General features: G+C 37.0%; 1 protein-coding gene across 1 annotated transcript; it reads left to right on the plus strand.

Annotated features, from left to right (window-relative positions):
- The first annotated feature begins 377 nt into the window (after positions 1-377).
- LOC134791835 (uncharacterized) lies at positions 378-7,095 on the plus strand. Its single transcript, XM_063762967.1, has 6 exons — positions 378-568; positions 1,456-1,639; positions 3,971-4,110; positions 4,736-4,870; positions 5,215-5,302; positions 6,945-7,095. The coding sequence occupies exons 1-6, from the start codon at positions 491-493 to the stop codon at positions 7,022-7,024; spliced, it is 705 nt and encodes a 234-aa protein (XP_063619037.1). The 5' UTR covers positions 378-490; the 3' UTR covers positions 7,025-7,095.
- The last annotated feature ends 9,718 nt before the right edge of the window (positions 7,096-16,813 follow it).

Raw genomic sequence — 16,813 nt, forward strand, 5'->3', positions numbered from 1 at the left:
TTAAAAAAGAGTTAACGCAATCTACCCTCAAATGGCTTCTTAAGCCAGTTGAGGGTAGATGAAAACATTACATGATCAAATAATGTAGGTTAAAGTCAGGTCGTTCAGTGACAGATCCAGGTGGTTTTGTATTTTGGTTGGTTAATCAATAAATGTTATAACTACCCGATAATGTACAAATTATTTGTTTAGGTACTTATAAAAAAGGGCATCGCAACAGAACGAAATAAACTTTTTTTTTTTTTTTTTTTCAACAATTGGTAGGTACGGTAAGTGCTCCACAAAAGTTAACTAAGGTGTGCCCTTAGTCTATGCCATTTATCAAGCTTACTATAGGGCTAGGCTAGGTTGTGTAGGTACTATTACGATGCAGTATTAATATTTTTTTTCCTTGTCGCCAGTCCTGACATCGGGCCACGAGATAACGCAGCTGAAGGTCCCGCTGCACGCGGACCCGCGGCGCGCGGCCGAGCTCAGCTGCCACTTCCACATGGACGACCAGAAACTGCACTCCGTCAAGTGGTACCGCGACCTGCACGAGATCTTCCGGTACAACCCCTCTCAAAAGGTAAAATTCTCTCAACGCGTAAAATCCTATTGTTAAATTGATTCCATCTTAAATATCAATTTGCATTTAATTATTTTTCCTAAAGTAGACCACTCTCATTAATAATTGATTATTGAACACCTGTCGACGTACATAAATTAAATTCCAACAGACTTGGCCCAATTCACAAACACGTACAGTACCTTCCAAAGTATTAATTTATGACCCATTTCGTACCTTGTCACAGTGACCACCAATATGAAAGTAGCTGGAGACCACATACTATTGTCACTGTGACAAGGTACAAAATGGGTCATAAATGGATGATTGATTGATTGAATGATTAAATAATTTTTCGTGAAATACGACTAACCTGACTTGTCAATTTTAACGTTCTAGATTTATTTGGTATTTGGTAATTGGTATTATCATAGTACGAGGTCCGTATCGAAGCATTGCTAATGGATATGTGAAAATCAATGTTGATACCTGGATTTTTAACATTTGCTGCAGCAATGCAGTCAGCAACAATGTTGCGCCGCAATAGGCTGCAGTAACTCTGGTGCAATCTGAATGCAAATTTTATCTGAACGAGGTCCCTCATCATCTCGCGATATCTCGGCATTTTAGCCACGGCTCCTGGGAGCCTGGGGTCCGCTTGACAACTAATACCAAGAATTGGCGTGGGCACTAGTTTTTACGAAAGCGACTGCCATCTGACCTTAACCCAGAGTTTAGGCCTTATCGGGATTAGTCCGGTTTCCTCACGATGTTTCCCTTCACCGAAAAACGAATGGTACCTAAATATAAAAATGATATTTCGTACATAAGTTCCGAATCTAAACTACCTAGCTAACACCTGAATAATGAACTGAAACTATGTCGATTTAAAAATGATTATCTTACAGACTCAAATCCGCTTGTTCAACGTGACCGGCGTCATGGTGCAAGGCGGGTCATGCGAGCTGGAGTTGTGCGTTGTGCGCGTCATGCCGCTGCCGCAGGCCACGCGGGCCGCCTACACCTGCGAGGTCTCCACCGAGGGTCCCATGTTCCAGATCGCCCGCCAGACCAAACACATGACCGTTGTTGGTGAGAATTGTTATGTTCTTATTATTATCCTCCTGTTGAGGAGGGATTAATTCCGGTACATTTGAATTGCGTTTGCGAATGCCGCTTGAATATACCAAAACGTAAGGTTAGTGGAAGAAAAGCTGTATTCAAGTATCACTCTTGATATTAAACAGACTTGATATTCAATTTGTCACACATTTTATCAAAAGTTTGACAGTAACATCCCCGTTCCCCTATGTCGTGTTACCGAATACATGTTGACAGAGATACTATAGTGATCAATTTTACTCTTCCTGTCCATTTACGTTTCAGTCAGTCTAGTCAGCTTCTCGTTTTAGCGCTAGATCAGGCGTGGCTTACTCCGCGATTTCGTCGCATTGCTACAAGTACATGCTGCCTACACCAATTTTGGTGTCTAGCAGTAGTAGTTGCCGCGCACCGCTACGGAACGGACGCCTGCTCGCGATTGCGCTTCATATGCATAATTGACGCGTTTTCTTAGAGAGTGAACATTCTGTACCTAGTAATATTATTTATTCTGTGGCTAGACGTAGATAATTTGGTAGGTTTTGCGTGAGCAAACCAATCAGAACGGATCCAGTATTCCATGAAAAAATTAAACCTAATTGCCCTGTAGAGTTTATTTGTTTCATATCTGTATTGCTTAATCAATCTCTCTCTCTTCCTAGCTATCCATCCCACATGGTGGCGGGGTTAGCTTTCCTGCTTAACCTTCTCCACTTCGCCCTGTCCACGACTTCGTCCTCGGATAACTTGCACTCACTCATGTCCTTTAGCACTACATCCTTCCATCTTGTTCTGGGTCTGCCCCTAGATCTTCGACCTGGGATGGAAAGTTGTAGCGCCAAATTTCCTACGTAGTCAGAAGGCCTTCTTTTTACGTGACCATACCATCGCGGCCTGCTCTCCTGCATTTCCTGTATTGCTTAATCAATAGGATATTAATTTCAGGAAGATTGAATATCTGAGAAACGTGACAGTGAGTTTTCCTCGAGCGGAAAAGCAATTGTAATTTTCATTACCACTCTGTTATTATAATAACAATCTTAGATCGCTTTTATGTAACATTTGTTTTCAAACAAATACATAATTTATTAATCGCATGGCATGTTGTTTACAAAATATGTAGGCATTACATCAGAGACAATTTTATCGCGAAATAATAATTAAAACATAATTATGTATTCATTTCTGATTCCGAAACAGCAGAATGCAAATAAAGAACCTAATCTTATATTATTCAAATAAAACTAGGTCAGTTGCCTACGCCTACTTACCTATAAAATTAGACTCAACCTTCTATAGTATATCTTGTAAAAATTAGCAGATTAATTAGTGAATGTTTATTTCTTTGTAATCATTTCGCATTTCTTAAATTACCTACTGAGAAAATCGAAAGACTCGCACGTCGAGAGCTGCGGTTAACAACACATTGTCATTCCATTGATTCAGGCGTAACGAGACGCCGCTACGATTGGTTCAACGCCTAAATTTAATTACGCTTCGATCCTTTGTTACAACTCGAGAACCTAACGGTGTCAAAAGGAATTTCTCTTACAATTTTTATATGACTCAATTATTTTTAGATATTTATTCCCCTTGAATCTTCATGGCTGACTTAGTCTTATTACTGAAGTGGATTGACAACATTCAAATAAATTTTACCCGTTGAGACTCACAAATTGTAAGGCGTCACAGTAGACTTCGCCGGAGATGGCTGGACCAGCTTGATTTCTTTGACAAAGACTGTGAGACTTGTGAGACTTCCGAGGATAGGGATACGTGGAAGAATAGGGATGTTACTACCCAGCAGTGGGACATTAATAATTATGGGCTCATAATAAAAAAATAAACTAGCGACCCGCCCCGGCTTGGCACGGGTTAACAAATTATATAACAAACAACGAAAGTACCGAAACCTTCCTTTAGAATAACTCTATTGATAGGTGAAAACCACATGAAAATCCTTTTAGTAGTTTTTGAGTTTATCGCGAACATACAAACACACAAACAGACACTTTGTTTTATAAGGTGTAGTGATGATATAAGAGTCTCGAGTGTCTCGACCAACAACTAGAGAGACTCTCGCTGGGTGGGTCAGACGCAGAAGGCGAGGCGGTAATTTTGGACACGGCGCGTATAGTAAGTCGGTTCTTCACTCTGCGGCTCTGACCACCGGCAGCTTAGGGCTTGCTTCGCTGCCGGCGGCACCCTAGGTTAGGTTTCTTATGATATATTTTTGTATTTTACTTTTATATCCATATTACAAAAACCTAGCCGAAGATAAAAGATAAATAAAGGGATAAAATAAAATATTTTTACCTGCAGCCATGCCCGACAAGGATCCAGTTATAAGTGGAGCTCCGCATTTTGTTCGTCCGGGGGATCAGATGCTTTTGAATTGTACGACGGACTACTCATTACCGCCCTCAAACATTAATTGGTACATCGACAACGAAATACAAAAGGTTGGTGGTCTATCAATACTTTACATAATAGGGGCCAACGCCAACGTGACTGGGGGACGTGACTACCCTTTTAATTGTATTGCAAAATGGACCTATTCAATATCGTAATTAGAAACTTCAAATCCTACAATGAATTGAAACCTGCAATGATTCTGAGTTGGTCTATGTATGAAGCTCAATTTTCTATGCTTTAGTATAAATATATTAAATAAGTATAAGTATATTGAATACCCTGGTTCGCACTCGTACTAATTACGCGGTTGCCCCGTCTAACCGGACTATATTCATGAGAATACACGGGTGATACGAGAGACATTAGGTACCATTTCGTTCGCTACGGCGGAAACAATTGGTATCTTGGCTAGGCCCCCAGTTTAGTTTATGAGATAACATTGTAAGCTGCTAAGTACGACATCTCAGGCAATAAAAGTATCTACCGCACTTTTTATGTAATACTACCCGCATTACTGTAGTCCTACCCGATAATATATTTAATACTACTCGTGTCCCGTTCCATAAGGCAGTGCAAGTGCGAAAGAGATAAGTAGTATGATTCCGATGATTTACGACCTGAATCGCCACTTAGTTTTGCGGCAAGTATAGTAATCGATGGGTATTGTTGCAGCCCGAAGCGTGGCAGCACACGGAGGTGAGCGCGCCGCTGGCGGGCGGGCTGCGCGCGTCGTGGCGCGTGCTGCGCGTGCACGTGCCCGCCACCGCCAGCGGCGCACTGCGCGTACGCTGCGAGTCCGTGCTCCTGGTGAGTCTCATGCCCTTATCCTATCTTATGGTTTTCGGGGGCCCTTGCGGATACACTTGGACCCATAGGGATCTTTTGTGCGATCGAGTCTCATGCCCTAATGTATTCAGAGAGAGCACACATCAGCGTCTCCCGAGCGTCGACGTCTAGTCAAATCTATGACTACTGCTCGATGCAACGTTGGTGCAACCGCGCAGACACTATTTTCCATGGCGCTGACTAGACGCCAGCGCTCAAAAGACGCTAGTGTGGGATTTCTCTCAAGCTACTGATGCACAAGTAAGACATACACAACAATTTTTTGGAAAGTCTATTACGAAGTCATGTATATATTACCTGTGCAGGTGGATCCGCCTGTGCTGCGCGACGCCATCGCTACTGTCGCCGTCAACACTAGGACGCAGCTCTATGACAAATATGTTTCTAACAGAGGTGGGTATGAAGTAAAAAGCACTATTCGTGCAAATAACGCAGCGTACTACGTAGGCGAACAACACGTGAACGCGAAGCGAAGCCTGCGGCACGGGGTGAATCAGTCCTTTGATACCTATAGAAGTGTCCTACGTGGGCAATCTCGTTGCGAACGCGAACGCCTTGGGCCCGCCGCGTCAGGCCGCGCCGCGCCGCGTCGCGTTCGCGAGTTGTTCGCTTAGGAAGACGCCGTAACGCGGTGCGCCCAATCCTTAATTTTCCTTACTAAGGTAGGTGTAATATTCTGGTTAGAATGAAACTCAAACAAATTATCAAACTTAATACATAAATACAGAGTAAAATAAACAAAAAAAATCTTAACATAAATTACCAACACAACAAATTACAAACTACATAATAGCTTGAAAGAATATTTCATTCCAGTAATAAAAAAAATATCTGAGTTGAAATAACAATCCAAAAATATTTAATTTAAAATAGGTAACCCAATGATTAGATTTACTTAATTCATAAGTAGGTACCTAAATAAAATATTTAACCTAATACATCTAAAATACCAATTACAATGGCAGCATTGGCGTGCTGTAATTATAGTTTAACTATTTATTTTGCGAATAAATAAGTCAGTTATTAAAGGTTTAATACAAAATGAACTGACGCTAGCATGTTTAAATAACGTAGTTAATTTGTAAATAACTATAGTGTCCAACTATGACTCAACAGGCTGGGCGTTGTTGGAGCTCCGACCTTGCTTTGTAACTCTCAACTTGGGAATACGAAATTAATATTTATTTAGGTTTGTAGAACTTTGTGCGCTTAGAGAATAATAAATGTATTATTTATTATTTTCATAAATTTTAATTTAAAGTTTGCTAACTAGTTATAAATTTTAATTAAAATACAAAAAACTTTAAACAATCGCCTTAAACAGTTTTGAATGATTCACGGTTAGTTTCACTAGACTTTATATCGACCGGGAGCTCGAAAACAATACAAAATGTATTCACGGTTCATATACGTCTAGATTCGCCTTAAAATTGTATAAAACACTACTCTCATTACCTTGAAATGAAACCCACCAAGACGCCTAGCCAAGATGACAAACGCCTAACGAAAAGAAAAAAATGTATCAGGATCACAGTCACGCTGGCAAAATGCCACTCCCATACAATTTTAAAATGAAAGCGTAATTTAGATTCGTGTGACAATTATAAACCAATGAATGTTTCAAGCTTGTTCACAGTCTATACATTAGTAAGTTATGTATATCTGGGAGACCGAGCTTTGGAAAACTCAAAAAAGCGCGTTTACCCAGACATTAGACCTAGCTAGATCGATTTTTCGCCCCCGAAAACCCCCATATAGCAACTTTCATCGAAATCACATTTAATTACACAAACGGGTCTACCGCGATGTAATTGCATTGTTTTTATCTTAAATTCGGACGTTACAATGAAACAATGAAATTATATCGCGGTAGACCCGTTTGTGTTCAAAACGCAAGAGTTTAAAGTTTCATCGAAATCGTTAGAGCTGTTCGGGGATCTCCGAAACATATACATATATAAACATACATTGATCGTTTAAAGGTATTAGATTTAGTGCTTTTATTCAAAATTAAACATCTACCTCTTTGTTTCAGGCGCAGATGTCTACGAGAACGCTAACTCGGTAGTAGCCCTTGTGGTGTCCACTCTTATATCAAGTTGTATGAGCTTATGAGGATAGAGTTAATAATGTCTGGTGATATTAGACGTAAGTTTAGATAAGTACATCATTTTTATCGGTCTATGTTCGATTTTTTTTTTCTTAATTGTAAAATATTTAAAAATAGAAAAATATTGTACATCTCTCTGAAGGGTCTATATTGAGTCGCATAATAATTGATTGTCCTAATGTAATGTTACGCATAAAACTCATTTCGCATAATTGTTATGTGTTGAAACTATTAATAACATTTCTGAAAAATTATAAAACAAACCTAACCTATCCTACCCTATTCTACACAACCTTATGCAAAATATTTTCGAAAATACTCTTTGTTTCAGCTGGAGAAAAATTATGCGAAAAGAATTTTTATATGCATAACATTACATAACATTAGGACAATCAATTACTATGCGACGAGATCGGCACTAGAGAATGCAAATCGGTTATTTTCGGTTATTTTTTGTATGGAAATTATCGGTTATTAACCGAAACCGCGGTTATTTCCATACAAAAAATAACTGATTTGCATTCCCTAATCGGCACCCTTCTCTGAATGCATAAAGTTTAAGTAACCTTTATAAACAGCTTATCAAAGAGGAAAATATTTTTTGTACATTGTAAATTATAAAAATCTATAAAAAACTTAAAATGTAGGTATATAAAGCACGTTTAAAGCATACCCAAGGTGTGTAGGTATAAACAATTTTTTAAAATACGTACAGTGTGGAACCTCGATAAGGCGAAATCCTTGTTAACACCTTCATAACTCAAACAAGAGGTATTTAACCTCAGTAAAACGAAGTTATCAACGATTCCCTAAACGGTTATATGAGTCGCCTAACTTCAAACTCTGGTTCAAATCCATCTGTCAGATTATGCGAATTTGGTATTAAGAAAAGGTAACAGGGTAGAGATTTGCAGAGAGGGTCGAATGGATTTACCCGAGTTTGAAGTTAAGCGACACATATAGTACTATTTATGCGTTTGTATAAATACCTCCCGAATACGATTTTTCTATTCGGTTTACCTTTGTAATCTCTCTAAGACGGACAAAACACTATAAGAACCTAATATTGTTTTCGGTTACCGCGATACTTACTCATGAAATAAAACTATTGAAACAGATTATATCGCGTATATTGAAGTCAATACAACATCCCGACGTTTCGAACCCTTTACAGCGTTCGTGATCAACGGGTGACTATAAGAACCATTCAAAGTCGTAACCTCTATAAGACGAAAACTCGTTTCCACGAACTTTTTGGCTTTTCTCTTAAGATTCGTGCTACCGAGGTTCTGCTGTACTTGATTTCAAGAGTGTCTCCGGTTTTGTAGTTTCTCTGAGCGTTAATTAGTTTTATTATAATATCCTCCTAAGGTCCAGCCATACAAATGAAAAATCCAAAATTTGCCACTGAAATTTGAACCTATAACGCAGGGAATAGAGTTGATTTTATTTTGTTTGAAAATTGAACGAAACAAAACAATTGCAACTCTATTCCAATTTTAATATGGCTTAATTTTCATCGATAATGATTTAGTACTATAGGTAGGACCTTGGGCCTTAGGAGGATAGACATAACTAGACATTAATCTAATGGCTGTGTTTCACTTAAGGTTAAGTCAATTCTTTGCACGAGATCTTTCAATACTGTACAGTTACACAAAATTGTTGTTTTCGTTTAATTAACGGTAACACATAGGAATACGTAAATAAAAATATAAATAAAATAAATATGTTGGTGTTTTTATTTTTCAATTACCTACCTGTACCAGAGCCTCTACCATCAGTTTTAACATTGACATAACGCTCACGTCTACGTAATTTACTTTCTGTACATCTCGCTTCCACTATTGCTCGCATATGCGAGTACGAGCGAGATGCATAGAAAGTAAGTTACGTAAACGTGAGCGTTATGTCAATGTCAAAACTGGTGGTAGCCGTACTGTACCTGTAGTTAAATAATGGTCCGAAAATAAAGTTAGCAATTTTTTTTTACTGGGGCATAATTTTTACAAACGGTTCCGGGTGTGTATAAAAGCCATTATGAAGATATGTAGGTGTCTAAGTACGTTTTGTTTTAGTTTGGTCTATAAAAAGTTAAAAATGACTCGAGCTACGACTTCATTTTGATAGTCTAAAAAACTGAATCGAGTCTTAAAACAGAGAACTGAAAGGACTCGAGCGATATTTCAATTAGTCAGAATTAGAACTGTATGGAAAGTCAAATGTCCCTTTCCTGCTATTTAGGTAGGCTTTGCCCGTAGAACCGATGGCCGTTGGGGCGGAAAGGCTCTCAAATGACGACCACGTACCGGAAGGCGCAACGTGGGTAGTCCGTTGGATGCGGGTGGCGCAAGACCGGTTATTGTGGCACTCTTTGGGGGAGGCCTATGTCCAGCAGTGGACGTCCTCTGGCTGATATGATGAGGTAGGCTTTGACCTACGCGACAACACCAGAACAAGAATATTTTTCAAAGGATCCTTAAATTGTAAACCCTTAAATTTTTAAGGGTATTATTACTGCGCTCCTTTGAAGTAACGTTGAGTCAAAAGGTGTGAGTTTATGATCGCATATAAAATACAAAGTAATGTTCAAGTGGGTACTTCAACTTAGTCGAGTAGAAGCTTTCGTTGTAATATCAATCTTCTGGCTTCAGTAATAAAGTTTGTTTTGACACGATTGTTTTGTTACAACTCAGCTAAATAAAATAATTTGTTGCTTACAACATTGCGCAAAAATTTATCGCCTTTATTATTTTTTACGATACTACTGAAAATTTTGCAAAGTCAACTTGTGTACCTACATATAGTTAGACCAAGAAAAGTCTGCAGCGATTTTGATAGCCCACGCAGTGCAAGTGTTATTTATACGTCATAAATTCATAGAAGTTAGACATTTAAAATAACTGGGAGACCGAGCTTCGCTCGCAAAACATATAAAAACTCAAAAATGCGCGTTTTCCCAGAGATAAGACCTAGCTAGATTGATTTATCGCCCCCGAAAACCCCCATATAGCAAATTTCATCGAAATCGTTAGAGCCGTTTCCGAGATCCCCGAAATATATAAATAAACAAGAATTTTATTGCTCGTTTAAAGGTTATATATATATAGATAGATTTAAAAGATACATACTAACGTCAGACTTAAATCCAATTTCGTCGCACAACACAAACGAATATTATTATGGCAACTTAATAAATGTATTCACACCTACACCTACAATACAAAGGAAATCCCTTTGAATACATATTGAACATGGGTCCAAAGGAAATTAATTGTGTATTAGCTAATCCCTAGAGTAGGTAATGAGTTGGACTGGTGAATAATCGCGGGGAATCGATTTTCCATTCATACGGACACATAAATATTCAAGCTCTGTTGTCGTACGTCTTCAGAGGGGTTACACTTCGCTGGCCCAATATTACAGGGTTCTATGTTACATTTCCAAGATAGTTGAAATTCGACTTAATGTCACTATGACAATGTTCAAATTTCAGTTCGATAAAAGTGAAACATAGAACCCTGTAATATTGGGCCAGCGACTTGGGTTTAAAGAATTTATTTCTCATAAGAACACATTTCTTATATATTGTCATACAAAAACATTTACATTCAATGTCTTTATAATTAATCTGTACGTATTAGGTATCAAAAGGCTACTTCCCGTAATACCTACTCAGCCTTTACTGTAGTAAAACGGTAGAATCATAAAATGCAGTTTTCTATAAGTGTAAGTAAACAGTGTATTCTACAGCGGGTTTTGCATTTCCATCTTATTGTAGCTGGCCTCGTTTGGATGCAAATATTGTATATATAGTTCAAGCCAGAGCGAGCCGTCCCGCATTTTAGTTTCGTTCGCTTCCTGTAATTTGCTCTAGAGATATTTTTTTCTGATTTTCACTTCGTTTATTCTATTTAAAACGAGACATGCAAAAATTGCTCACATTGTATTTGGTATAAAAATAGGACGCTACTGAAGATGATTGCATGGATTTGTAACAAACATCTCTCTCTTTCTTTCTATTCTGATTTTAAAATTTAGAGTATTTTTATATTGAAATGATACGATCTCTCGCGCTGACTGGTGCGCCCGAAATGCATAGCCAGCCAGCCAGCCAGCCAGTAAAACATGGTCTTCTCTTCCCAGAGTGACAGTTGACACAGGCCTACGTCACAATAACATGGCCGCTATATATAGCGCTATCGCATATTATCATATAGCGCTGTCGCATGATGACGTAGGCTTGTGTCAGTTAGGTGACCTAGAAAAGACGGGAAGAGAGTACTAGGCGGAGTATATTATTATACCATGAGCCAGTCGTGTCATAAGGTATCTCGTGCACCAATAAGGATAAGCGAGGTGCCTAAAGGTTGCGGTGCGATGCGACAGTGCGACACTCAACTGCTGTCTACTGCATTGCAGTCTGACGGCTCTATTCGAACTTTAAGATACGTCAAATATTACGTCTAGATACGTTATGGATTAGATAATATCAGTGTCAAAAGTGAAAGTGATGTTTTTGTTTGAAATCGGGCCGTGAATGTCGTGGCACGATCGTATAGAGTCTGTTCGGAAAGAGAAGAGCCGTGGTATGTATTGGGCCCCATACATCCCACGACTCTTCTCTTTCCGCACAGACTCTATCGTATCATGTAACAAAATGAAAACTTTAACAAATAGTGAAATCTGAAAACCACCCTTGGTTAATATTCTAAAAGTATTTTGTAAAACAATATAATAACGTCGGTGGTTTATGTGTAAATAAATCAAGCTGGTGGCAGTTCTATGCATGCCTGAACAGTCTTCAGGAATAAATTCCCTTATATTTGCACCGTAAAATACGACGCAACATTGTTCAGCTAAAGTGTTCATTTTACTAACTACATAATTTTGTCAGACGAGAGGTATTTTTATTTTATGGCAGTATGCGGTTTGTAGCCATATTCAGAATACATTTTGATAATGCAGGTTTTTATTTTATTCAGTTTTAAAAAATAAATACTTAAACTAAACATTAAAATTAAAACTAAACTCTAATAAACTCTAATGTTGGTTATTAATTATGGATTCTAAATGTTAATTATAGTTTGGGTCTATAAATAGTCACAACGTTAAGTAAAATGTATTTTTTTGGTTGAAAGTTAAACCTATAATCCAATTTCCTCTCGCGGACGCTCCGGCTGTGGAATGAGCTCCCTTCCGAGGTTTTCCCGAGGGTCTACACCTACAGTATGGGATTCTTCAAAAAAAGGAGTGTACACGGTTTTAAAAAGGTCGGCAACGCGCATGTAACATCTCTGGAGCTGCAGGTGTCCATAGGCTACGGTGACTGCTTACCATCAGGTGGGCCGTATGCTTGTTTGGCACCGATGTGGTATAAAAAAGGCCCTTTCCTCCACAGTTATTACTTGAGTAGATTAAACTCTAAATACTTATACATACTTACATATGTATATCGATACCTTTGGGTTCAATTAGCGTAAAGGACAAAATGCTACTTTTCAGGAGACGCCAAAAACTGCGATCTTTTTATTTTGATATATTTTTGTTGTTTATCGAGCTATATTAAATAAAAAAAATTTTTGATGTGTATTAGAAAAGTACTCAAAATGTTAGTCTCTTTAAACTACATTAGCAATCATATCTATAAATTAAATAGGAAAGAAGTTAATGTCCTTTGAAATTGGTCAAAAACAGTATCAATGTCCTTTGTGTCCAATGTCTCATTTCTTTTATTGATTTTATTTTCTTTTCCTTTTGTAAGAATTTGATATGTTTTCTGAAAGAGCTACGTATTTGTATAAAGTTATGTACTCACTGAGTATAATTGCATGAATTCTATAGTAATTTAAATTGTATTTTTCTTAATTACTCGTAATGCATGTTAATTATAAGTTGTAATAATGTTTTGAAAAGATGTGTCCCGCCGAGTTTGTTGCCGGTCCCATATTGGGATACCCTCCTCCAATTGAGGGGGGATTTAAATCTTCTCGGGGCAGAGATGTACGGTTGGAGCCGGAAAAGGTTTATTTGACGTTCATAAGCGCATAGTAATATGCCTACTTGAATAAACTATTTTTTATGTTTATCTTATCTTTGCGCCCATGACATTTTTGATAATTTAGTGAATCTTGTTTAGTAAGGGGTCGTAAGTGACGTTCTCAGATTATTTTATTCCAAATTTGGGGTGTATTAGTTACCAGCCACGGTACACATGTTAACTGTTTTCAGCATAGTTTACTGTACGAAGCTTAAAAATGTATCAAACGGTAGTTAAATATGCTAGGTATATCCCGATTACAGTTGTAATTAATATTTTTCTTATAATATAGTAGTAATAAAGAAAACACAATATTTTTAACCAATTATATAATAAAAAATAATTAAATGCTCAAAAAGTTGCTAATATTCGGGAAAAAAAGGTAAAGTAAATGTCCCAGTGCTTAACACTAGCCACCTTATATTATATTAACAATCATAACATAACAGCTTTTAATCATAACAAGGGAAGTATTCGATCGGCTATGATTAGAATTAGCATATCAAGCATTTGGACGTTTATGTAGTGAATAAACGTCCAAAGACTATAATTCAATACAATAAGTTACAATAGGTAATAATTAATTCATAAAGGTATCGCGGCACTCAAACAGTCTCTAAAGTACTTATACCAATGACGACAGATATAAGAAAATAGCTGAATTTAATATCCACAGGGACTGACGGAATCTTGCGCCTAAGACTGATATTGTGAAACTTTCTTTCAACGCAATCTACATAAAAAATGAGCCGAGGGTCCGTGGTGACCCGGTGGTGAATGAGAGGCTTTTGAGCTGCTAATTTTGTTTGCATAAAAATGAATCTGTCATGAAAATGATTTGCGTCTTGATCTTTGAATTCTATTGTTGCAATCCGCAATTGGATGGTTGCGTCTTTCCTGGCCATAAATTCAAAATCTTTGAACTAAAATTAACGAAACACCTAGGTACTTAAGCTATTAATTAACAAGATTTGAATGAGATTCGATCATGTACTTACCTATATGTTCCACACACGCATTATCTATTCCAATGCTGTCTGAACCTTTGCCAAAATTGGTCATAATTGTTTAAAGGTGCCAACGCTTCCGCTCTTGGCTGTGTGCACCCGCGCGATTATATAAACACACCGACTAGGTATTTATCGCTTGATAGATAAAAAACGAGTAGACCCACGATCTAGGTCTCCTTCCTCCTCCACAAGAATATCCTATTTGCCCTAACGACATTGAAATTAGGTACTTTGAATGCATTTAGAGCCAAGAATAAAAAAATATACGTTAGTCTTTCAGCGGTTAACCCTTATCTTGGCAAGGCTCAAAATATTTTAAATATAAACATTTTTTTAGTTGTTCGTCTCCTATTGAGCATACTAGACTATTAAAAAATAAGGGAAAAATCCAGGATTTTCCAGTTTCGGAAAATTATATGTATCATATTTGATACAATGCCAATCCCTCGACAAAATAGTTACCTAATTTTTAGAAGAAAAATGTGGATTTTAATAATAATAAAACATCTAATGCAACAGAAATTATCATTTATTGCTAATTAAACGCAATCTAAAGCATCAGATGACTATTACACCTGTAAAAATAAATTATATCTACGAATACCTGATCACATGGGCGGAAAATTTTATCCCGTAAAGTTTCAAAAAAGTCGTCAACAAAAAAGTTGAGTAAAATATGAAAAGTAAACAAATAATTAAAAGTAAAAAAAACATATTTTTTTGCCATACACGTATTTTTCCGTGCTACGGGCTACGGCGTAGCAATAATGCTACAGCGTTCGAATATACAGTTAAATAACATCTAGTACTTAAAAAATATCAAAGTTCAATTACTAAATAATACGACAACTAATATTAAATACTTGAAACATGTTTTGTAACCCCACAAATATAAAAAAAAATATAAAACATGTAAAACTATTTTGACTACAACTTGGCAATGTATTAAATGTAATACAATCCTTTCGATATGTACATTTCTGAGTTCTTGGCAATGTATCTAATATAATACATAACAGTTTCATGTAAGGTTCCGTGTATTAAATGTTTTTAAATTCGAACGCATTGTAAATATTTATACACTAATAGATAGTAAATGCATCAAAATGTAAATTATGGAAAAATATATACTAATTTCAGAACTAAATGCACAACTTCCAGTGCGAACCGAAAGCTGTTGTTTTCGTGGCGCCATGTTGATTATTACTAATTAATTTACAATGACACTTGTGTCCATTATTTTTTTCTATAAGAAAGGAGGGTAGCTCGACATATTGATGGCAAAAATATATTGTTAGGTAATAAAGTGAACCTGCTAGATTTTTTTAAAGTTCCATGTATCACGGGTGTTACAATACCAAGATAAGGGTTAAAGCTGTATTGAAAAATTATGCAGGTTTGAATTATTTAGAAATCCTTGGCAACGCGACACAAAATTTCCGTCTGTTTGTTGACCCATTTCTTTAAATACTGTTTCTTGTGTACTTTGGAATTGAGATGCTATGTTTCGTGTTACGTGATTCTATGAAATAAACATTTATCAATGATTTTGGTACATACACGTTACCTTGTCTTCATCATTGCAAATCAAATAAATGTAACTACTTGTAAAAATCTGTAGATTAATTTTTCGTCTGATTTAGATATAATTTTGTGGATAATTCCCTATTCTGTACAATAAGTATAAGCGCAATTTTACTATATCGTCAGATGACAAGCAAAACTCACTAACTACTAAAAAATAATTAAACAAAAATCATCCTTATTTGAGTACGAATATGGTTCACTATGGCTATGACCTTGTGGTGGTAATTGGTGAGTTTTGCTTGTCACCTGACGATATAATATATCTTCCTTTGAATTACAAAAATGTATGTCTTCGTAAATTAAGGGAAAATTACCTTCTTTTGCCGGACAAGTTTTGATTTCGTATTTAATTCCGCCCAGAATGAAGAGCTCTTCAAATCAACCAAAATTTATCCAGATCTGACAATAAAAGCAGACTAAACAATAATCGGTCCAAATACTCCTACGCTTGAAAACCACCGCCCTCTTCATGATGAGTTGGTTAAATATTCCTTCCCAAAGCCCAAATGGAGAACCGAAAACACATAAACTAAAGTTACATTACCACTTATTGACTCCGATGTCTGCTCGCAAACGTCAGGGGGTAGAAATATCGTTTTTCGAGTCACAGTAAATAGTTGTGGAATAACGTATGAGGCAAGCCGATCTCGTGTTCGGGATCATTCCGGATTCACGAGGGCTGTCAGCGAATTCATTCATTATTTCACTTGCTTGTCATGTGTTTTTTCAGCAATATGTCTACATTGCAGAAAAACAAACAAAAACGTCACTTTTGACACTGACACATCTCATCTAAATCGTTTCTAGATCTATTAATTGACGTATCTTAAAGTTTGAATCGGGCAGATTGACATTATCACTACACCTTATAAAACAAAGTCCCCCGCCGCGTCTGTCTGTTTATATGTTTGTATATTTGTTCGCGATAAACTCAAAAACTACTGAACGGATTTTAATGCGGTTTTCACCTATCAATAGAGTGATTCTTGAGGAAGGTTTAAGTATATAATTTGTTAAACCGTGCGAAGCCGGGGTGGGTCGCTCGTCAACAGAATCATTTTTATAAATAATTTGTTTATTATTACGCCTAGTATTCATAATAATGTTGTCATAACGTAAACAAAAACATAACATTGTAGGTAATTTAAATCAGGGGT

This window comes from Cydia splendana, chromosome 6, assembly GCF_910591565.1.
Source record: "Cydia splendana chromosome 6, ilCydSple1.2, whole genome shotgun sequence".
Taxonomy (NCBI): Eukaryota; Metazoa; Arthropoda; class Insecta; order Lepidoptera; family Tortricidae; genus Cydia; species Cydia splendana.